This window comes from Maylandia zebra, linkage group LG15 (assembly GCF_041146795.1).
Source record: "Maylandia zebra isolate NMK-2024a linkage group LG15, Mzebra_GT3a, whole genome shotgun sequence".
NCBI classification, from domain to species: Eukaryota; Metazoa; Chordata; class Actinopteri; order Cichliformes; family Cichlidae; genus Maylandia; species Maylandia zebra.
The window spans coordinates 25,954,638-25,979,665 of NC_135181.1; the positions used below are offsets into that span (position 1 = coordinate 25,954,638).

General features: G+C 43.1%; 1 protein-coding gene across 3 annotated transcripts in view; it reads left to right on the plus strand.

Annotated features, from left to right (window-relative positions):
- The first annotated feature begins 1,320 nt into the window (after nucleotides 1–1,320).
- The window catches only part of vta1 (vesicle (multivesicular body) trafficking 1), a 65,102-nt gene continuing 41,394 nt past the window's right edge, over nucleotides 1,321–25,028 (plus strand). For all 3 annotated transcript variants that reach the window (XM_004561086.5, XM_023152704.2, XM_004561087.5), the window contains exons 1-3: nucleotides 1,321–1,461; nucleotides 14,555–14,649; nucleotides 23,391–23,518. In XM_004561086.5, coding sequence (XP_004561143.1) covers nucleotides 1,371–1,461; nucleotides 14,555–14,649; nucleotides 23,391–23,518 — 314 coding nt within the window. In that variant the 5' untranslated portion in view covers nucleotides 1,321–1,370. The remainder of the gene's footprint in view (nucleotides 1,462–14,554; nucleotides 14,650–23,390; nucleotides 23,519–25,028) is intronic.

Here is a 25,028-nt window from a genome sequence, read left to right on the forward strand (position 1 = left end):
GATTCAAAGTCTGTTTGTGTGCAGCAGCCTTGCAGCTAAGCTCCTCAGTTCCCATGAATAAAAAAACCCCAATAAAACACAGTATAACCAGAGCCAAAAAGTGCAAAACTGAGTCATCAAGGGAGTGGGTGGGCTTGGACCAGAGTCGACCAGTCAGCCAACAGATTCTCACGACCTCATTACCCAAAGCCCTGACCACATTAGCATTCCAAACCTCATGGACTTCAGTCCAGCTCAAGGTTCGGTGGGAACTGGGCAGCATGAAGCTTAACACACCAAATTTAATCATACAACAGCATATGGACCAAAGAAAACCTGGTACCCAGCAGACATGCCTCAATAAGGTCAACACATGGCAGGCTTTGGGAGAAACCCGGAGAAGCTGTCATGCTGTTTCTTTGTTGAGCCTCCCAGGTCAAAGGATCATTTGACCACAAGAACCAAACAGATCCAAGCTCTCGTTTTTACCACGGCCCATAAACTCCCCTCACTGCAACGGACTTCTCTGCTCCAAGCCCACCCAATTTCCTGGAAATACATCATTGTTCCCTTTGATTTACACCGTTTATTATCAGACTTCATTTGCTTTGTTGCAAATATGCTTTGGCTCAATCGCCTGAATTCAGACTCAGTTTGTGGCTTTAACTTGACCTCAGTCCAAATATCCTAGGTATAATACTATGCTGATTCTTTTTTAACATTCATTTGTTTTGATTGACTTTTGGGACAATATTGGAATATTAAAAAGAATTTAAACATGGAATTTATTATTTTGAATCTGTCTAACACACATGCACACACACAAATTGTGCCAAGTAACTAAAGCTTGTTTTTAAACACACGTTTGCCATGACTTTCTTCCAGTGGCCACTGTCTGGTGTCACATTTCTTAAAAGAAAATATGATCCCAACTGATTTTATATATATATATATATATATATAGTCACTCATCCAAGTGACGTCTTCAGTTTTGGAGACTGAAGAGGTCACTTGGATGAGTGACGAAAAGTTTCTCCCACAAAACGCTACGTCCAGATGAACAGAATCAACTTTTGGATATTATATTGCTAGTTTTCTTCAGTTTATTGTTGTCCAAAATTCTTTGACATCTTCCACCAATAATATATTTTTATTCAGGCTCATAGAATATGTATTATATCATAGTTTCACCTGTAGTTCTTTGGTTTAATGAGCCTCACCTTGAGATTCAAACCCTCACCCAATACTTCAGCGAGATGGTGACGTCATCGTCCCGTCTGGGCGGCCGCTCCTATTGGACAAACACGCGGAAGTACGGAGGAACTCTTGCTAACAACAACAGTCCATTCTGGTGATTTGTTCGAGCTCGCTGGATCGGTTTTAACTCCACCATGGCTCTGCCGGTTCAGTTCAGAATCATCCAGCACCACCTGCGGACCGCGCAGGAACACGAGAAACGGGACCCGGTGGTGACTTATTACTGTAAGTGTGTGTTCTGATTGGCGTTAGCAGCTACTGTTGTTAGCATGACAGCTTTGTTTACCTGAGAGCTGACAGCCGCCTGAGCTTAGGACCCAAGCGTTTTATCCAGAGGGGAAGTTTAAAGTAAAAGTCCTTACAGATTGTGTGAGATGTTCAAGGAGTCGCCGAACTGCGGCGTTAAATCACTCCGCTCTTTGAACGTCTCACAGCGTTAGCTCTGACACCTCCAACTTCATTAGCCTCCTAACGTTCCCTTAGTAACAGGGACCATTTGGGAAATTCATAAACTGTTCCCCTCACTGACTCAGATAAAGAAAGTCCTCCAGATTCCGTTCTGTGAGGCTGTAAACCTGCTCTGCTTTCATCCTGCTAAATTTAGCTGAAGTTTGGAACAACCCAGAAACTGTCCAGGTAACCGTACCTGGCTAGCTGCCAGTGAGGTCTGGAGTTAGCAGACAGGAAGTACCGGCCAGAACGTTCCAGGGCTGCTTCAAAGTCTGACGTGAAGTCCTCGTCCAGCTAGTTTTTTTTCTTCTTCTTTGTCCTGCTGTGTGTCACAGAGTCATGAGCCTTCACAGTCAGCTGTGAACAATGGGCTCCACCCCACTGCCTGCATACTTCACCTCCACATGACTCATGAGTTTTTTTACCAGTCTGTCACTATGTTTCACACCAGTGCATACCTGCTGAAACCCAGTCGCACTTTCCTTACACAGTGGCAGTATTTTCTACAGAAGTATAATGCAGCCGCGTGATGAGAAGTTATATATTCAGTATACCTCACCAATCCACAACATCAATTTTGTCAGGACACTTGAGACGGCAAGATTAAGAACCTACAATATTATTATTACTATTTTTAATCCCATAATTTTATGAACCTTTATAAGCAGCATTTGGCAATAGTGGTGTAGAAGAACTCAGATTTTACAGGAAAATATCACCAGCAGAACTGGAACTGATTGGTGGGGGTGAGTGGAGAGGGATGAGGCCAAAACACAAATAAATTATGGGAGAGAGAAAAAACAAAAAATAGAAAGCTTGTTTAAAGTATTGTAATCAAGGACAGAAATTCCAAGAAAATGCTTGTATCTCCGATCTCAAGTAGAATATGAAAATTGGCCTGTTTTCTTTTTTCTTTTTTCTTCTGAATTAATGAGATGCCTTAAAACCTTTGAAACCTTGATTTGATGGACAGTGATTTGACCGTATTTACGTCAAATCCTGGTGTCTGTGAGATATTGACTTCTGTGTTATAGCTGAGTGTTTAGATGTATTTAGGCTGACGACTTTCTGGTGAGATGCAAAACATCCAGCCAATATTCCCAAAACGTTGATTCTGTTCATTTTCAGCAGATGGAACGTTTCATTGTTCATCCTTGTGACTGAACATAGTCTACTCTCTGGGATTTCCTGGATTAATGAGCGGGCAGTAACAGTAGCATCTACAGTATGTTACTCAAACACCAGTGCCTCCCGGTCTTTCATTCCACACCAAAGTAAAAGTGCCGTGGGGGGTATTAATGGTCATGAAAGAGAAAAACTGCAGGTGGTTTTTGGTTTGTTGTTTGGTCAAGTGACTGCATAAAACTTCCATATTTTTCCTGGTGATTTAAACCAATATGATGCTTAAGTTTCAGGGATCGTATCACTTCTACACTTTTGTTCAATATTTACTCTGAGAACAGATAAGCTGTTCCACAAAATTCTGTTTTTATTTTTCATTTAATAGGAAACCACCAAGTAATAAGAGCTAGTCTTGTAAGTTATACATATATATATATATATATATATATATATATATATATATATATATATATATATATATATATATATGTATGTATATATATATGTATGTATATGTTATTTTCCTTATTATGCAAAGTGTCGTGTTGACATGTTTTTATCAGTCTGAACTATGTATGCTTCGATTTATTAGATTTATATTCACTTTGAAATCAGCCATTTCACAGATTTGTACAACTAACTTTGTGCACATTAAAAGCAGGTGTGATGAAGTATTAACAGTAATTTATAATTGTTTATGGTATTCATTTCTCTCCTTCACTATCACAGATGTTGAAAATCGTACAACATAAACCACAAAAACCCGTCCTGCTGGGTTCTTTCTGTGTGCCGTTTGTACGTTCTCCCTGTACTTGCTTGGGTTCTCTTTGGTACTTTGGTTTTCATGCCACAGCACCAACTGGAGGATTCTAAACTGGAGGTAGGCGTGAATGTGAGGTTTTCTGTGTCTCTGTGTTAGGCCTGTGATGTACTGGCAACCAGAGGCCGCTCTCAGGTGTGCTCAAGGTGCTGATCTGCGCTGATCGAGCAAAACCAGCATCGGTGAAGAGACGAGTGAGAGAGAGACAGAAACCAAAGTGTTGTTGTTACTCACTCACAGTTTGGACACACACAGAAAACTGTTGTCTTGACGCACCTCCAGACTGCTGATCCTTTGCTAACAGGCATCGTCCCACTGTCTCTGATGTCTGATCCACCTTTTTGGGTCAGTGTTGGTCAGAATATCACATCACAGTCATCAACGGTCCACGTAAATTATTTCAAATGCTCTATTGAAAGATAACGTTTTGGTAGAAAGGTGCCCAGTCCTCAGCCTTGTTTCCTGTTAAGTAGGGCAGAGTGTGTAAAAGGACTGATTGGTGATGCAGAGGGCACAGCAGGGACTGAGTCTGACCCAGTTGAGCTGATGTAAGTGAGATGCACACGAAGAGGTATATCAACGCAGGAAAAGAGAGTCAGATCAAAACCAGGAGCCCACTGACTGACAGGCAGACGGACAGACGTGTGCTTCCTGTGACAGCTGAGGTGAAGCTTCTGGGAAACAGCTGTTAGGCCACATCTTCATAATGTGGCTGCAGCTTTAAAAAGCTCGTTTTGCTTCAAACAGGCAGAACGGGAAATGGGACGGTCATGGTCATCACTGTTTTCAAGGCATGCTTTGCTCTGTGTTGAACCTGTGTTTGCTCACCTTTACCAGCCTGTGGATGTACACGATGGCGTGTGTGGCTGAGCTCAAAATGATGGCAGGCGATCCGCCACCATCATCAAACCAGATTTTCCTCTTTTAAATTTGGCTGATTTTTCACCCACCTGTCATCTTTTTGTGAAAGTGAAATACTTCAGCGCTGCTGCTATTTTTATTCTGTCACTCTGAATCTCCCCCGGCGGGTCCAAACACTGACCCTTTTACTAGACTACTAGACCATACCTCCCAGGGACGGTCATTATCGTTCCTTGGGGGTGGCGGCGCTCTTTGTGCTGTTTCTGGTTATTAATTTGCCGAGCGCCGCTTCTGTCCATGGCACATGAAAAACACTCTGCTGCTGCTCATATTAGACGATTAAATTGACTCACCTCTCCAGTCTGTTTTATTCTTTTTTTTTCTTTGGTTTTTTTTTTGCCTCCTTGGTCTCTTTGCTGCGAGCTGCTCTGTGCAGTGCAAACAGCCTAAAAACAAAACCCTGTGAACACTAGATGAATGTTCTACCAGATGATCTCTTGGGGGAATTTGGACTGTGAGACACCAGCTTTGGCCCTGCATGTCCTCTGGATACCCCACAGGACCTAAAATATGGGCTAAGTCTGGTTTCAGCAGACAACCATTAAAGGGTAGTAAGATGTCAGATCCATAGTTTGAGAAAACAAAAAACATTTTTTTAATTGAAAATAGTTACAGAGAGACTTTATTTATCCCAAATAAAGTCTCTCTGATTCTGATTCTGATATTAATTCTGATATTAATCATGCAATATGTTTGTTGTTTTCTCGTGGTTGTTTATCAGCAGGTACAGCTGTGGGTGTGGTCTGCAGTTCAGGTGTGAGTCTGTATTTGGAGCCCAGTTACCTGTCAGTGTTGTGTGTGTCCTCTGGTCAAGTGCTTAATGGATTTTATACTGCTTATGTTGGGAACATGACTGACGGAGCAGATAAGCAGTTTAACTGTATCTGAAAGCAGCAACAGCAGCCTTTTATCACTCAAGTTGATGCGGAGAGATAAACATGACGGACAAGTCCGAGGAGGGTGAAGGTGAATAGCCCAAGCTGCCTGCACTCAGTGTGTGTTTGTGGTGTGAAAGGTGGCCCCGTCAGTGTGGATGTGTGCTGGACCAGTGACCCAGTCAGACCACTGGAGGTCAGCAGCACCATGTGTCTGGGCCTCAGAGGGAGAGAGAGAGAGAGAGGGAGGGGCGGGTCGTACACTAACTTTAACAGGGAACGTATGTGTGTTTAAGGGATGGGGAGCAGTGGACTATGAGTGTGTTTCGTCACCATATTAGCAAGAAGATGTTTTTAAGAATAAGATGTGACGTGATGAGTGAAGCAAGGCTTAAAAGAATAGAAATAGGTTAATGCTCATGTATACTGATTATGGAAGCAATAACACTAGAGCTGGAATAACAGATGTCGGCCATGTCTGGAGTTGGGTGCATGTTTTTGGTAGCAGGAAAAAAGGAAATGGCAGAAGGAAGCTTTGAAATATGTAAAAAAAACAAAAAAACAACAACACTTGTCGGCCTTTATAGGGGTCTGCGAGGTCTACAATTAAACTGGTCGACTGCACTGAATCAGATCATTCAGAATCAGTGTACAGTTCCTACCAGGCATGCTTGCAGGTTTTACCCTGATGTCACTCTTTGATTAGTGACATTATGAAGGCTTTGATACCTTGAGATGAGCATGTTAGCTGTCACTATGCTGGTATTTTGAAATGGATGGATCTGACTGAAACTGTACACCAAAAACCTGTCATGGACAACCATCCTTCTTGATCCTTTTTTTAAAAGTCAGTGTGACCTGAAACTAGCAACTGGGCCAGAAAAGTCATCTGAGTCACAGAGAAATGGACATAGAGACATTTCCACCCAACAAATATGGCTACCAGTTCTAAAGTTTAAAAATGACTCTATTGTATTGGTTATTGGCTTCAGTGATGAGAAACCCACACATGAGAAATGTGAACTGGTTGGAGATGCTTGGTTAAGTGACCTCAACAAAAGTGCGCTGCAAACTCTGCCAAACTGCCAGTAAGAGGAGTGAAAAACAGTTGAATTTAATAAAAGGACTGGCACAAGAGTCTTCCAGGACTCTATTCATTCCTGCAGGAAAACACAGCAACACCAGCCAAGTGGAAAACACTGGAAAAGAGCGAAAAAAATTCCAGAGATGAGCAGCAGGTGGTGAAAAAGACTAAAGTTGCGACTCGATAACGCAGGATTTCATCACCTTTACTGCGCTGCAGACTGTGAATGAGACTCTCATCTGTTACCGTCAGAATCTGCTGAAGGCAAAACTTTGTGAAGAAACCCACATTTACAGCCCGTTGCTCGTGTTTCAGTCTTCGGCCTGGCTCTTGTTCTTTGGGCCAGCAGCTTGCCCGTTGTCTCTGACTCAGATTTACTGTGAGCTGAACTGATTTTACTCCAACTCCCTCTACAGGTAGGGCTGTTCGATATAACGATATATAGCAGATGACGATATAAAAACATCTATCGTTTCATTTTACGCTATCGTTTGTTTCGTGGTGTCACAAAATAAACTGTTTACGGCAATATTTTTTCATCGTTTTGATGGTCACTGTAGTGGCTATATTAATTTTTTAAAGTTCTCTCTTTCTCTTATATTTTATATAACCACACTACAGACAGACAAGCACCTGTTTTTATGCGTTGTGGTTAGCAACAACGATGGTAACACCATCGTGTGTCTGCTTGTTTATGTTCCACATAAACCTTTCACAATAAAGCTCAAGATCCTGTTGAGACTTTTCAAAATAAACTGAATCACGTGTAAAAGCAGATTATTTACGGATGAGAAGTAAAAAAGAGCCGCCAATAAACCTTCGACTCAAACGTTAGAACAGGCTTTTCCCTGCAGCACGCCGTGTAATAAATACTCACAAAGAAAACAGCGGCCGTTACAACTTATGTCTAAAAATGTATCGTTTCATGCATCGGTTAAACACTCGACTCCAGCTACATGACGCGCAGCTGGAAACGCTTCCCGCAAGACGAGCTGCCCGAGATTCACAGAATTTACAGAAAATGTTACATTTTTGTGATTTATATTGTTATCGGACGATAGAATTCTTATATCGGGATATGAGATTTTGGTCATATCGCACAGCCCTATCTACAGGGAAGATACTGAGGTAGAAATACTGCATTAATATTAACAGGGCAGCTGGTTTGAGACTGACTGTTGGACCAGTTGGTCAGGTGGGGAAAAACAGTGCATCACACAAACACAGAGCTGATAAAAGACATATGAGGAAAAAATTATTTCATGTACTCTAAAAGGCACTCACATCAAAGTGGTTGCATCCATAATTTTCTGCATTAAAACGGTAACCTGCGTGTATTGTTGTCATGCAGCTGTAAAGACCAAAACCATTTTGTATCAGGCTGAAAACAAAGTTTGGAAATATGAACATGTCTATGGAGACTGCCTCACTTTTGAAGCATCAAGTGGCCATTAGAGGAACTGAAGCTCTTATCTGCCACATTGATGGCTTCAAGTTGCATTTTGGTCCTCGTATCAGTCATTCCTGTTAACAAGTGACAAAATCAGACTTTTAATTAGACTTTTATAAGTGTGCATCCCTGAAGTAAACACAATTTACTCCCCACCTCCGCTCACACTAAGGTGATAATGCTGCTTCTTCTTTTCTCTGACAGGTTCTTTTTCTCAATCACTGAAACAAATTGAAAACTGCTGCTAATTGGCTAACAGATGGTTGCAAATCTGGCATTCCAGGGGAAGGAATAAATGTTACAATAAATTGGAAATCTGACAGTTGTCTCCAACAGAAAGAGAGTGTGTGTGTGTGTGCGTGTGTGTGTGTGCGTGTCTGTGTTATTCAATTAATTGTACCAAAGTAAAGGTGTGCTTCTTCGAGGTGCTTTGAGGCGTTATGACTGGCAGTGCAGAGTATATTTTCAGCGAGCAAACATCTGAACATGCAGAACTTCACAAATAACTCATCAGGGAAGCCGTCCATCATGTGGGTCTGATGAGGCCAGGGCTCGCAGAGATTTATTTCCATCCTTTTTGTCTGACTGCTAGAGCGTTTACCATCATTCAGCCTCAGCTCCACATCAGCAGGTCGATCTAAATTAGCCAGCTAATGCCAGGCAATATTTCACCTCACCTCCACCCCAGAACAGACCAATCAATGGAGGTTTGAGTCAACGCCATGATTTGTTTAGCTGTAATGAAGCCACATAATTCACCTGCAGCTCCCCCGGCCGACAGTACTTGGCAGCGTTACAAATGCCGTTTCACACTGATTGGACTGTCGACGTTATAAATGAGGAGAGGGTGAACACGGGTACCATCCCTCTGTCTGCGGGAGGGGAACACACTCCTCCTTTTATTTGTATGTAATATCCAAACATGCATGCAGCTTCTTTTTTTTTTTTACTTAAATTTTTTTTAATTCACTGTTTTATTCATTACTGCACTGATTGGCTGTGATTATTTGGCTTCCTCAGAATGATTGGATTCTGATAAACAGGACTTTGCTGAGTAACCTGATGGAAACTGGGACCATTACGTCTCACACTCAATCCTCCATCCTCTCCCCGCCGAGCTTTAAAACATTTAGAAAGAATAAGACCTACCATGTAATTAGTTTGGACTGCCTGGGAAGTGGGCACAGTGGCAGACTGTGCCAGTTCAGCCGTCGCTGCGTCCACATGCTGGCTATAATTACACGATTTCAGAGTTTGCAGCTGAACGTGATGATTATCTCTTCAGCATGAAGGGAATGATACTAGTGTGGTGACAGTGGTCTAGATTTTCTTAATGACCCTTACTGTAGTACAAGACATGACCTCACTAGAGATTTATAACTTAGTCTTAGTTTCCAACTAAGTTCAAACAGAACAGTGTGTGACTGGTTCTGGCTCCCACCAGCTTTCCCTAAAGTTTTAACAAATGAAGCCATCTGGCGAAATGGAAAGTTCTGAGGAAAATTACCGTTGACATCCGAGACAGAATTCATTGTGAGGTGTGATTCTCCTGGCTGATGTAACCTGATTCAAGCTTACCTCTGTGAATTACACGCTGTCACTATATTGTCCTGAGTGGATAAGGTCAGCTAAATCATTCCAGTGCTGATCTGATAAAGCGATGTGACCGTATTCACATCACTTCGTCAGCTAACGTTACCAAACCATCACCGGATTCATCCACGCAGCCAAGTTAAAGCTAGCTAGCCAACTCTACTGCTTGGTAACATTATTTGTGCATGTAAATGTGGCTTCTTCTCCACACATAGAAGTTAGTCATGGAGTGCTGGGATCAACTGCATTTACATTATACATGCTTCCTTGAGGCAGTATTGTTCAAAAGCTCATTGCTATGCAGATGGTCTATCTGTGAAGCCAGTTAAACTGCAGCCTTGTCTCTAAAGAATAAAATCCTGGATGTTGTAATTTTCTTGTCTCACATTTAGATAAAACTGAGGGTGTTATACAGTAAGTCTTGAGCTACACCCTTCTTTACATTTTGCAGGAAAATGGGTAATGGGTGGCATTTTTCATATGCTGTGATTTACTGCACACTGTGTGGTGTGCCAAGTTTTCAGCTTGTTGGTGCAAAAATTAAATTTTATGCTGTCAAACTATGTTATCTTTGGCATTTTTCATAAGGTTGAATGAAGAAATGGGAACAACAATGGAGGTTACGCCGAGCTGCTTTTAATACCAAAACCAAAGAAATGCTGTGAGAACAGCAGAACAGATATGACAGAGTTTCTTGTTCTTAATGATCTGTTCCCGTCGTGCTCGGTTTCTGTGTTCAAGCTTCATCTTATCTGTAAGCGTTGCAGTCACGCTTTACAGCATGTTGTGCTGGAATGAACCTCCAGAATCTGTGGCAGTGTGTTCACTCTGTGGGCCTCGATTGTCTTCTGGTCACACTGAACGAACAAACACACACACACACACACACACACACACACACACACACACACACACACACACACACACACACACGCGCACACACACACGCACACACACACAGAGCGACTCAGCTATTCTCCATAATGAAGTCCTTGTCATTCATATGACACAGAGACTGCTCTGGCCCACGTTCACATTGGCACAGAATGTCAAAAATTGCATCGAGGCGGTGGCGGCGTCCTGCCAGCACCATTACAGGAGGGTTAATTATTCACTGCTAAATATATTTTCTTACAAGAGTCACTGTCACGCCAAGAGATAAACGAGGAAATTGGGGAAACTGCTGTGTTGACAGAGCAGAGTTTAGTGTCTGTACACGTGAAATCTCTGCTGTAGAAGCCTCTGCAGAAAACTTGGGCAGCACATCACAGGTCTACCTGATGTGGCTCACATCGTACTGACTGGTGTTGACGTGCTCAGTTATGTGCTGTGCAACCCAATGAATGCACTGTCATAACAAATCAGCAGTAAACCATCCCGTCAGGCACCGATGGCCGAGAGGCTCACTGTTCCATCCCGAAGATGCTCTCTGACCACAGTCCCTGCATCCAGCTCACCTCCACACACACAGAGAGGCAAATTAGACCGATATCAGAGTCCTCAGAGACATAGAAGTCAGAAAGCTGCACTGCTGCCAGTCACGAGCTGAACTTTCTGGAAATGCAGCTTCTTGCTTTTTCACTGCATTTGTTCAGTGTTTCGTCTAACACCTTCAGTGCACATCCTTTCTCACAAACTTTTTCCTCTGCGTGAGCTGGCAGCAGCAGCCCTTCCACTGAAGCTTATCACCTCTGAAAAACAAACGCCGGAGCTAAAAGCATTTTTTGGACCCTACTTACTTTTGGGAGTGCCAGCAGAGAGGGAAGCTCGTCAGAGACCCTATAATCGCAGGAAACAAAAGCCTGACAGGTTTTAACACTTGAAGCCATCGTCTCCTCAGAGGATGTGTCCCAGCTGGCGTGCTTTCAGGCTTTTGCAGCTTTTTGCAGACCGGAGGGGCATCGAAGGTTTAACTTGCGATGCCTGGTTTAAAATGTCTGGTAGCTGATGTGGATGATTTATTTCCTGTGAGATGAATGCAGGTCACTGAGATCAGTTAAAGTCCTCCTGTGTGCTGATATCTGTGCAGCTGAAGTCTACACTGCTGGTTTAAAGATGGAATTAAATATAATTTAATGTAATTTATCAAATTCAGATGTTTTGTTTAATTCTGAGTGTTTTTCATTTTAAAACAAACTATTTATGTGTTGCAGTGACACTGGTAGCTGCTGTCCTTTACTGGGCTGCAGAGAGCTGTTGATGCTTACATGTAGTTTTCAGGGTGAGAAGAATAAACTGAACAAAATACAAATTAATGAAAAATGATTCCTATGCAGAAACAAACTGCACCTTCACTCACCACAAGGGGGCTCCAGCACTGGTTGTGTGTGTGTGTGTCTGCAGTCTAACTGTGTTGGGTTGTGTTGTACAGCGCGATGACACAAAGCCTTCCTTTGTCAGTCTGCTGGAGGACCCGCTGTCTGTGTGGCTTGCTGCTCTCTTGTTCATGCGTACATGCGTACATGCGTGTCACACTGGTGCCGCTCTTTGGAAACACTGAGTGCTTCTGGCCTTGGCGGCTGGACAGAGGCTCCCCGCCATTCTGCTGCTGTGAAATGGGCCATTGTTCTGCTGATGCTGCGCAGGGCTGTGACTCAAACATGAGGTGGAAACGGATTACTCAAATATATGCAGAGTACAACACGATGTTTATGGTCTCCTGGTAACTCGACAGGCCCGACCGTCCACGCTGGAATACTGCTTAATATTCAGGCTTTCTCTCTCCGCTGCAGCAGACGCTCTGAGCACAGCCTGTGCATGTTTCAGATAACGTACAATAAGTGTAGAGTAATTGTGGGAGCAATATCAATAGGTGGAATTTTATTTAGTTATGTTTTAATGTTTATTAACGTTTCCAGCTCATGTCATGTCGGCCGTGTCTGACCAACAAACTATAACCCGGAGATTTTCAAATTAAAGGCATAAAACAAAACAGACAAGTTGCAACCTTTGAGTTTTGTTCAATTAATGAACTAAATTATAAACATAATTATAATTAGTTACTCAGATTTCTTACCGTGCACCATTCCACATGCTTTCAGCTCTATATTCTTCTACTAGAGTAGCTCTGCATGATTTACAATTTACAGTAATCTTTATTTATGTGATGCTGCATTACTGCAGTCACTCTGAAGCAAGCAGTTTGGGCTCCTCCACCTTTATGCCAGCTGTCTTCTGATTGGCTGCCCCTCACAGACAGAAGGTTTTAACAGCAGGTGGGTGGGGCTGCGATGCCCTACAACCTGAGCACGTGGCTCACAGAGATTACTTATTATTTGAAACGTTGGTGATTTTTAATAAAACCGTCAATTTCTAGAACACGACAAGGTTCCACGTTCCAAAATGAGGTCCACGTTCAAAAGAGAGAATTTCAGCAAAGGGTAAAATCCGCGCTGATCTCATCGCTCTGTGCTGCACGCCGCACTCCGCCTCCACACAAACAGCACAATCTGCTGAGGTAATCCTCGCAGAGAAGGAACTCTGAGGTCACTTCACCCTGCGCTGATAGTGCAGCGCTGAGTCTGCTCACTGTGCCTGTTGCACTACAAGTGTACACACACACACACACACACACACACACACACACACACACACACACACACACACACACACACACACACAGAGCTGTGGATTAGAGATGATTTGAGGAATGTCTGCGTGCCTGTCAGCACAGGTGGAGGTTTTTACTCCAACACACCTGTGATTGTGTGAGAGTGAGCAGAGTGTGAAAAGCCTTTCTGCTGCCGGTTTAGGACGACTGTGAGGTGTTTATCCTGCAGACACAGCGTCTGTATTTCCTGCTGATGGAGGAGGAAGCCGTGTGCGCTTCAAAGTGTCTCTCATTTTAGTTAAAGACAATCATTTTTAACATGGGTCGAGACAGCAGCTGTGTGCACGCACAGCGATCACACACAGTGCACCATCCATCTGGTTAACAAACCCCGGGCTGATTCACACAGAGATGAGTCTGCAGTGCAGTTCAGCCCAGAATCTACAGGAAGGCATCAGCATGGTTCCATAAAACGTTTACACACACAAACTCTCTAACGGGGTGTAAAGTCATGGTTTGTGTAGCCACGAGGCAAACTGAAGCACAGTGACGGACTTCAGGTGTACGAGCCACACCCCTGAACTGAAACCTGGATACCCACACAACAAACAGCTGAATTCTGTCTCTGTGTGTGTGTGTGTGTGTGTGTGTGTGTGTGTGTGTGTGTGTGTGTGTGTGTGTGTGTGTGTGTATTGTTGATGGGGAGCTCTTTTCAGTTTTTGAAAATGTGTTGTGTGACAGCTGTGCACATCATTCTCAGTCTGCTTTCTGAGGTTTGTGTTGTGAGCATAGACTGTGTGAGCAAGTGTCTCTTCATTGTTTGTGAAGTCTTGTTGGGCAATCTTTTAAATACAGTCTGTGGTGTTGAACGTGGAGTTCAGGTTGTATCACTCCTTGTGAATGTTTTGTGTATTTTTCTGGCTCAAATAACATTGGATTTAATGTCCCTATACCAGCAGATACATTCAGTAAATGCATATCTGTCATATTCATAACAGTTTTTGAACACTGAGTAAAGAGCTGCAGGTACATCACAGAAACACGAGCCCTCCCTGACCTCCGTTACAGTAATATGAAAACACTTTATCATACCAGCACCTTTTTTCTGACTAGCTTTATAATTTTTGGAAAATAATTCCAGTCCAAGTTCTCTAAGAGTTTTTCTGGAGGTCATCCCTGCAGGCCCGGTGCTGCTGCTCAGGTGTGAGGTTACATCATGTTAGAGAAGAATAGAAATAATTGACAGGTGAGGGATCATGAGTGTGTCCACACAGGCCTGCTTCGTCTCAGGTGGAAATCTTTCCCTCCTCCTCCTGGAAGAGAAGAAAACATCTTCAGCAGCTCTTGTGTGAAACTTTAATGAAGAAGACTCTGTGTCGAGTCTTGTGTGAGCGAAGCTGTGGAAGAACAGACTTGTTTAATTTTTTTATCTCCTCCCCGTGCTCTCCCGCAGGTCGACTCTACGCCATGCAGACGGGCATGAAGCTGGACAGCAAAACACCCGAGTGCCGAAAGTTCCTGGTCAAACTCATGGACCAGCTGGAGACGGTGAGTTGGATTCCCTTTAGTCCTGTTCCTCCTTCAGTGTGGACCCTTTTTCCTGTTTAGTTCTCTCTTGCTGATTGTGTCACGTTGAATAATGAGTAAATGAAGCGCATTAGCTTAATCATCTCAAACCAGGAGCTTCAGTATTTCAGGAGCTTGCTGACTGCATCTAAATGAGAAAGATTAATTTGGGTCTGTTCGCTGGGTCTGATTTTCATTCCTGCTTTTGACTTCAAGTGATTAAGAGAACAAAAACACGCAGATGAGATGGTCATTGCATTTGTTTCATAAACATGCTCTTGATTTTTCTGGACTCCCTCTCCCTCTGTGGAGAGGACACACGGGCTTGGGGGTCCCTGGTTTCTGTGCAGGCCTCGAGGCCATGCAGGCTGCAGCTCATACTTTCATTGGGATTATTTATTTATTTATTTTATACTGAAGTTTAAGCTTTGCATCGAGAAAATCTGCCAGATTAAATCAGCCCGGTTTATTTTTATTTATCTGTAAGAAACCGAGGCTCATAGAGGACGTCTGAGGAGCTTTTGTCTGCCCCTGCTGTACAGCTCAGGTTTAGTAAATTAATAAGAGATATGAATAGAAGTATCTCGAGGGTTGATAAGAATCTTGTTGGATTTCATATACATCAGATTTTAAGTGACGTGTTACGTGAAGAACAATGACCTCCTGCTGAGCTGCACGGTCCAGCCGACAGCCTCGTTACTCCTGCTCCGAGCCTGTGACGCTGGCTGCACCGCTGCCTGTACACCGCCTCTACCTCAGCAGCACACGGCTGAATGGCTCTTTTCTTAGAAAACACACACACGTCAGGTATTACTATGTTGTGGGGACATCTAATTGACATAATGCTTTCCCTAGCCCCGTACCCTAACCATGAAAAAAGAATGCCTAAACCTAACCCTCATCCTAAACCTAACATAACCATAACCTAACTCTAACCCTGACACTAAAACCACATTATGAGTCTCAAAAATGCCTTCAAACCAGGATTTTGGTCCCCAGAAGTATAGTAAACTTTAAATCTTTGGTCCCCACAAAGATATGAATACACACACACACACAACGCAGCCCTCTAAAAGGCTTGACATTTACCTGTTGGTTATCAGAGGCTGCACTCACTGCATAAGGTCCTCTCAGAGCTTTGAGGTTTCTCTCCTCGGAGAGGTTAAAATACTGCTGGGGTCCCAGTGACCCCAGAGGGCCCCCTACAGGTCACATGCACTGCTGGGCAGCAAGATATCATAAGTAATGCAGTAAAGCCTTCAAAAGGTCTGTTAGCAGACATACTTTGCAGGCCAGGTAATGTCATAATACTTCCAAGTTTTCCTTCAATTTGTCCATATATGTATGAACTACGAACACTTTCATCAGTACGTTCTGTGCCATGTCACGCAACGAGCCTGAGCCTGTTATTTCTGAGCCTGTATTGTTTTAAAGATGGTTTAAGCCATAGACTGTACATAAAAAATGGCTGCAGATAATGTGATGTCACACACTGGTATCTAAAGTTCTTGAACTTTTCCTTGAACTTGGCATTTTAGCTGTTGTTGTATTTTTCTCAAAAGCAGATGTGGTGAGTGAAGTATGGATCTAAGGAAACCATCCTGAAATATGCACCGCTTTAGCCTTCTTTTTGACTCTGACGGGTACATGGTTTCTAAAATAAATGTCATGTTGTGCACAATAAGACGTAAACCCAGTGATAACCCAGACAATGTTCTCCCCATTTCCTGCCACTGCGCTCTGAACCTGAAGTGTGTACAAGGACAGGAGAATGTCGGATTTAAGCGTCATTTAAGTTACTGACCCTCGTTAGCGACTCGCGGGCCAGAAACATTTCTCTCAGATGGCACAGAGTGCAGAGCGACAGCTGGACAGCTGTGCCACACCTCACTGTCACTCTGGATATGTGGTCAAGTTGCACATATTTACAGATGCCTCACTAAGACAGTCCTGAGCCTCACTGCCGGGGAGTGTAAGCCGACCACAACAAGGTAATCAACAACCTTTGATTTATATTGAGATTTATATTGATAACGAACGATATATAAATCTAACAATAACAAGGTTTTGTTTCACATACCATTCAGCCTGAACCTCTGATCAGAGATTTTACATTCAGTCATTCACATGAGAGCAAAGGCCTGATGATGTAAGTTGTGGGTTATCTTAACCCCCACTCACAGCTGACCAGTGCTGACATTTTCCTGCTGAGGTCGATGTAAAGTTATCCTGCTCCATCAGGTGAAGACTCTTTGGGTTTTATCTCTTTTCACCATTTAATGTGAAATGGTATTATTATTATGGTAAATAATCTTTATCATTAGGGACTCTTTGTGCCACAAGTCTCACTTAATTTTGGAATAAGACACGTTGGTTTGCGTCTGTTTGTTCTCCAAGCTTACGAGAACATCTTGTGCTTCTCCGTGAGTCACATTTACGTAATGCAGGCTGCTCTCCTGTCTGCTAACAGGAATGGGCTAATTCGATTTTGTGGAATTGTTATGATGACGGGAGGAAGGGAGGGAGCAGGTGACCGGGCTGAGAGTGTCCCAGCGGGGGGGCCAAGTGAATTTATCGAGACTAAGAAGAACCCACGGAGAGGTGATGAAGCTCTAAAACACATCCGTCAGCTTCAGTTTTACTGTCCATGTCATTTTGATCCTGTAGTTTCCCACCCTCATCGCGCATGTTTCTACTTCTACGGTTACATCCAACGTTTACCGTTTCAAGTTTAACTTGCTACGTGGCAAATCAGGTGTGGGTCTGAACAGTTAAAGGAATCAGATGCAGCCTGATTTTACAGAAGCTCCAGGGATCTCCGTCACACATGTGCGTCGCTTTCCCGACACGACACACACCTGCTGTATATAGCCATACATTGCATTGCACTACTCTCAGAAAATATTTCTCACAATATATAATTTTCTGTCCTCCTTTTCAATGAGCTGCTGTCCCTGGTGTCACCTTGTCACGGTGGTGATGTTAGCATGCTCCGCTGGCTGCTGCAGTTTGCTCTGGGTGGAGTCTTTTTAGGGAAATATTCTTAGGTAAACTTGTTCAGTGTGAGCATTTATAAAATATGAATATTAACTGTTGGTCGTAAAATATCAAACAGTCACTCCTGACTGTGTCAGCTTCTGCTTGATGCTGTGAACATGGAGTGACGACTGCCGCGTTTGTTGCGTCGTCTTTCTGACGCCTATTGCCAGCTTGGAGTCGCAAGCAGGTCGGTTGCTTGAGACGTCTCCATGCATCACTGCAGGAGCAAGGAGAGTCCGAGAGGGAAAGCTGATGCAACATCTGGTAAAGAAAAGAAAACTTTAATTTCCTTTTTTTCTGAGGAGCAGCAAGAGTTTAGGAGAAGACTGCAGGTGAGGATGGCCACAAATAAGGCTGTGATCAGTAGAGCAGGGCGATATGGCCAAAAATATTTATCACGATATATATTTGAAAATTTGCGATAACGATATAACCGACGATATAATTGATGCGAGACAAAATACAACTCCACAACATTACTAGCGCAAAAAGACAACCTTCCATTTATTTTCACTTAAACAAGAAGCTGGTTTTTATGTACATTAAAGCTTTATAAAAATGTAACAGTGCAAATGCAAATTCCTTGCTGAAAGTTTAACCAAAAGGCATTTCCAGTAGAAATGGGCTGACATATCCTGAGCATAACCATGTATAATATCCACTGAAGTTAAAAAGAGGTGCTTTGCAACATTAAACTGCAGTGTGCAGTACGCATTTTTCGGACCATAAGGTGCACGGGATTATAAGGCACATTAAGCGAAACAAAGCAGTCAGATAAATCAAACTTTATTAAACTCATTCTTCTTGCTTCCTCCACTTCTGTACCATTGATTCATTAATGTTGAATTCTCTGGCAGCTGCTCTATTCCCATGTTGTTGCAGTATATTAATGACTAACCTCGTATTGTGGATGGATTATCTCAGTTGTTCTCCTGACTGAAGTTTGGTCCGTTTACAGCATCCTGCCATGCGATTGCATTTGTTTCTAACCATGAAGAACCTTCACGTTAACTTTTATAAGTGGAAAAGTGTTAGTGTTCGTCCTCCAGCTTCACTGTTTATGTTATGCTAACATAGCTGTGTCGCTAGCGATCACGTAGCACATCATTATATACCAGCTAGCCCAACTTCAGTAACCCTACAAACGTCACTGCTGTTTAGTTTCCTGTCTTCATTTATGTTGGAAGTGATAGCAGAGCTGTACGTTTGATTTTTTTTCAGAAATCTCTCAGTCAGAACATGCAATATCATGCTTAGGTAACTAGCGAAACTAGCGAGCTAACTTCCGCTAGCTTCCTGCTAACTTCTAACTCCGTTAAATGTAATAACTTTTGTTTTCATGGATGCCTGGAAGTTAAACTTTATAGTTACACCTGGTAAAGCAGCAATGCTGATCGTTTTATTAAAGATGAAAGAATTTAGACAGTTTTTAACTCTTAAGTGATGCTGCAGTGTTGTTTGACCTGAAGTATACGGAGTTTAGGACCCAGATTACTCCCAGATTTAAGAGCATCTTAGTCCGACAAATACGACAATAACAACGGCCGCTTGCATGTTCTGCAAAAAAATGTGCTTTGTTGTGTATCTGACGGACAAACACCAAACCAGTTCCACATCACTGAAGTTGCACCATTTTTACAAACCAATTCTGGTTCATCTGTTTCACTCAACAATCGGCCATGTGCGTATGAAAACAAAGGCACTGCGCATGCGCGTTTTACTCCCATTCTATCGCGATATTTCATTTTCCTATCGTTGCCTAACATTATTATTACCGTGAACGGTATAATATGGCCCAGCCCTAGTGATCAGGGCCTATCCGGTCGTTAAGTCTGACGTCACTAGCCGTGTCTGGGTCTAAACTCCGCTGCAGGTCCATATATCAAACGATCACTATGGCATTACTGAGAGTTGAAAAACTGTCTAAAGTCTTTCATCTTTAATAAAATGATCAGCGTTCTGCTCTACCAGGTGTAACAATTGAGTTTAACATCCAGGCATCCATGAAAACGGAATTTATGACATTTAATGGAGTTAGAAGTTAGCAGGGAGTTAGCTCGCTAGCTTCTATCTAAATACAATATAGCATGTCCTGACTGCGGGGTTTTGGAAACAAATTAAAACGTACAGCTTTCTTATCACTTCCAGCATAAATGAAGACAGAAAACTAAACAGCAGTGACGTTTGTAGGATTACTGAAGTTGGGCTAGCTGGTATATAATGATGTGCTACGTGACCGCTAGCGACACAGCTATGTTAGCATAATATAAACAAGCTAACTTTTTTTTCCACTCGATAAAAGTTAACGTGAGTTTTCTCGGTGGTCAGAAACAAATGTAATCGCATGGCAGGATGCTGTAAACGGACCAAACTTCAGCCAGGAGAACAACTGAGATAATCCATCCATAATACGAGGTTAGTCATTCATATACTGCTGCATGGGCTGGGCTGTAGTTACATCCTAAGGTTTTAAAAACTGAGCTTAAATAAATGATTAGCGGTAATAAAAGCCGAGGGAGGTCAACAGGGATCACTGACTGTTTTAGGAGCTTTTTGAGATCAAATAGAAGAAAATACATAACATTAAACATGTTAACAACACAAAAGCCATATTAAACGCAGACTACTTTAGACCCGGAAGTAGGATTCGTCGCGTCATCACTGAACAACCGGATGCCAGCTTTCAGAGCAGGTTTCAGGTTTTACAGAGAGAACTGGTGTCATGTTGTGAACCTGTTGCAAAACTGTTTCCCAGGCTGATAGCAGGCAGCAGGAGTGGTTCAAACACGGACCTGATTCAGGCTCCGTCTTATTCTGATTTGGTTTTGCTCGGTAAACTTCAGCTGCAGTCAGACTGTGATCACACCAGCACAAACCCAATTAATCATGTGGAAGCGCTGCTATTGTCCAGATGGAGCCCGAACAAGTTCTGTGAAACACGGGGACACCCCGAGGTTTCCACTCCTTAATGAACTGTTGCTTGTTGCTGTGACTCATTCTGCAGCGCTCTGAGTCAGGATTTAAACCACAGCAGCAACTCTGTCTGCCCCCCCCCCCCCCCCCCCCCCATCCTCCCCCCCAATTTCCCCACTGACCTGGCTCGTACGTACTAGGCATTAGGCATGCTGGACTTTTATTTTCCACTGTCATTGCCAGCTCAAGCCTTTCACTGGGACGGTGGAAGATCACTTGTTTGAAAATCAGTTTCATGTGATGCAGGATGGGAAACCTCAGAGATGCCAGTCATGGTAGATGCTGCTAAATTTAGATCTTTGTCTCCTGCAGCAGCCACTGAGGATGGGCGCCGTGGTCTCTCACAGCGGGGAGATCAGGGTGGTCAAACAGGTGGTCCTTCTTCTGTGACTTAATCAATCTGTTTTACCTGCAGAGTTTATCAGGTAAAACACACAGCAGTTTAAAATCAGCTCAGCCGCTTTACGAACGGAGTGAGCGAATGAGTAATGCGGCTAATTCTGGCTCTGTAAGTAAAGCAGATTAACAAGCTGCTCGATTTGCTTCTACTTTGCATTTTATTGGCAGAGAACACATTGTTATTGTTGCTCAGTCGTGTTCATTTAAGGGTGAGAAGCCAAAATGATTGAGGTTATAATTCAATCAATTGTGCAGCCTTATCAAACATACTGTACAAAGACTCAGATTTCTTGGAGCCTGTTCGATGAGTCTGTGGTGGTTCTGATCACCTGTGACTGTGGGAATTACGCGCATCTGAACAAAGATGGACTTTATCAGAACCACATCATGGACTGAACTGAAGGTTTTCAGAAATGTAGACCCAAACCCAGATGGATACATGTGTCCAGCTATTTGAATTTCCTCTTGAGCCCTGAGCGGTCGAGGAGTTACGGTAAAATCCCGGTGGAGCTGATTTTTCATGCCACTCTGTGAGTACTTGGTACACCAACTATCACTGCAGAGCACAGGTTCTCTTTTTTCCAAAACCGTTTGATTTTCGTCTCTAACACAAACATTAACAGAGTTACAGTAAAGCGTGCTTTTACACGGACCACCAGGTTCATGGTTCAAAAAGGGTTAAGACCTCACTAACGTCAAGGAAACATGTATTGATCTCAGACACTCAAAGCTTTCTGAGTTTAGAGACACTGACTTGAAGCTCAGACACATGAACACTGCTCAGCGGATGATGGAGGAAAATTCAAATGACTGCAACTAGAATTTAGATTTGAATTGATTTTAATTTAATTTAATTTATGCAGCACCAAATCAAAACAACAGTTGCCTCAAGGTTCTTTATATTGTAAGGTAGACCCTACAATAATAGATGCAGAGAAAAGCCCAACACTCGTACTATGACCCTATGAGCAAGCACTTTGGCGACAGTGGAAAGGAAGAGGTGGGCCGAGGCTGCAGACTTGAGCATAAAGCATCAGCTGCAGTCAGAGGTGTTGGAGCTGGAGTCTCTGTGATTCATTGTCACTCACATATTTATGGTCTTCATTTATTAACAGAGCTCATGAAAGCGTGGCTGGGCGTCCCGTCGCTCATGCACACTGCTGTGCATGTGTGGATTTCTGTGGGAAGCGGCCCCGGTTTGTTGGTTTGGACTTGGTTTGCACCTCCGTGCGTCACACTCGCTGCTCCCAGAGTCAATAAGGCGTCACGGTCTCGTATCAAAGGCTTGCTTCGCTCTAACCTGGTCCAGGTTTACATTTAAAAAGTGGCGCTAATTCTTCTGCTTCACTTTAAGTTTGGTCGCCTGTCAAACGGAAACCTAACCAGAGCGAGCGAGCCTGAGAGTCATGGCTGAGTTTAGCGACTTTCCTTTCATCCCACATTCTTGTATTCCCAGGCCAGTTGTCCTCTGCTGTCCTACGCTCAGCTCAGTGCTTTTACATTCCTCCGCTACGACTCACAGTCAGCGAACAGAGTATCTATTCAGCCCGGCCAGGGTCCACCTGCTGGAAGCAACCTGCGTGTTTGCTTTAGTGCTTTTACAAGAAACCCGAAGCCTGCTGGACGCCGTAATGGACAGAGCTAGGCATTTCATATAGAGGAGCAATTACAGGTGGAGCAAACCTAGTCAAAGCGAAGCAGAGCGAGCGAGACTAATCAAGCATCATGCTAGATGGCACCCGCTGAAGCGAGGACGTGTTTGCCTGAGTTAAAACATTTGAGCTAAGAAGTCAGAAGTGTTTTTCCGTGCACCAAACCAAAAGCGACACATCCAGGGATCAGGGTTAGTTTCTCCGGCCTCTGCTGGATGTTTAAAGGATCATCTGCAGGTCCTACTAAGTTTTAAAAACTGTAAATAAAGCAGATACTGGGATAAGTACATCCAGTAGATGGAATACTCCAGAAAAAGGGTTTAGCTGGTCAAAGAGAGGCCCTGTTTTAATGATGGCTTTGTGTGAATTTGTGGGCACTGGTGTGTAAGTGTTGGTCTTCGTACAGTGAATGCATTGAGTGTGTGTCACCTGATTCAGCAGTTAAAACAGTACCTGGTCTAATAGCTCTGCAGGTCTATCCGTTTGCAAACGTGAGCGTGTGCAGATGTTCTTCTATATTTCTGATCTGTTGATCAGTTTCAGGCTAAAACGTATTACACCTTTCACAACCAAAGTTTGACACTAAAACAGATTTATTGCTTTTCTCTGCAGAGCTTACACGGTTCCGTTCATGTGTCGTTGTTTTTGTTTCTCCTGCAGATGAAGAAGGAGCTGAGTGATAACGAGTCCATCAGTCAGGAGGTGGTTGGGAACGCCCACATCGAAAACTATGCCTTAAAATTATTCCTCTACGCTGACAACGAGGACAGAGCAGGACGATTCCACAAGTGAGAACCGAGCCACTCCTTAAGAGAGTGTGTGTGTGTGTGTGTGTGTGTGTGCGCACTTACTAGCAGGACTTTGAAGTTGGCTTTGGCCTGTAATCATAACATCCCAGAAGAGTGTAATGGCCCTGCGTAACTGGTTTGTCAGTGTAATGATTTAATCATTGAATGATGCTCTGATTAGTCCAATTAGAAACTTTGAGGTATTTAAACCTTCAGTTCATGATGGAGTCTAAATATTAGATTGCCATTACAAAGGACTTGATATGAGATTTGTATTCACGAGTACAAGTACTTCATGGAAGGAGTCGTCTTGCAGGAAGAAACAGAGCAGCTCCCAGCCCTCAGAACCACACAGTCCTGCTGTTTCTCTGCTCAAATAAATATCTCAAACCTCAGTGAATAAGCGGGATGCACAGACTACCTGGTGCACTGGTGTTCTGTGGACCACAACAATACGATCTGTGACTTTGAAAATGTGAGCACAGCTTCTGTCAAAAGAAACTCAGTTTCTCAGATAAAGGTAATGTAAGTGCCAGACGTCTGCTTTATATTTTATTTACGATTGAGTTCATGTTTGTTTTATTATTCATAGATTCATTACATAAGTGCAGTAGTAGCATGAAACCCTGTGTGAGAGGGAAGGGGAGGAGCATGGACAGAGAGGTTAGGAGTCTCACGGTTTTCTGACCGTGTACACAGCTAGTATTGGATAACTGCTATTTTTTGGAATTTTCATGCCCTTTTTTTTTGGAAGGAGTTCATTGTTACATCCTCAGTTTGTAATAAATAAAACAGTCTTCAAACCATAATGCAACTGGAAGCATTTCTTTTGGAAACCAGGAACACGCGTCAGCCATAGACTCCCCTTTTTTGAACTTGGTTTATTGGAAATTACCCTACATTTAGTCAGAAAACCTTCTTGCTCCTTTTTTGGGAAAAGGAATACGGAAAAGGATCATGTTTAGCAACGCCGTGCACTGTGGATTGAAGGCAATAGCCTACTTGGAGGAAGAATCACGGTAAGCAGTGAAAACAAGCTTTGCTACTGTGGAAATTTGTCATAATGCATGAGAGTGATGAAGAACTAGTGTGTGGAAAAAGAGAACCAAAAATGACAGAAAAGGCTGTCGAGGAAAAGCTGCACAGGTTGACCCAGTCTAGAAAGGCTAAGCTAGGCCACCTAACTAGCCAAGCTAATCAGCTCCAACGGCTAATGGAAGATGATGCTAACGTGAATGCTGTTAAGCAGAAATTGCGTTTAGACTACCAAGATTCATTTGGAGAACTGTGTAAGATGAATGATAGTTTGAGAGTATTAATGCATGAGGAAGAATTTGAAAAGGACCAAAGTTCTTGGTATGAACCTAATGCTAGTCGTATTCGTGGATTTATGCAACATGTGGAAACGTGGGTTAAAGCAGCTGAGGAGCGCACAGAACAAGCTAGACAGTGTGATGCAGACATCCAGCCTTCCGACAGTGTTTCTGTGATGTCCGCTGCATTAAGCAGT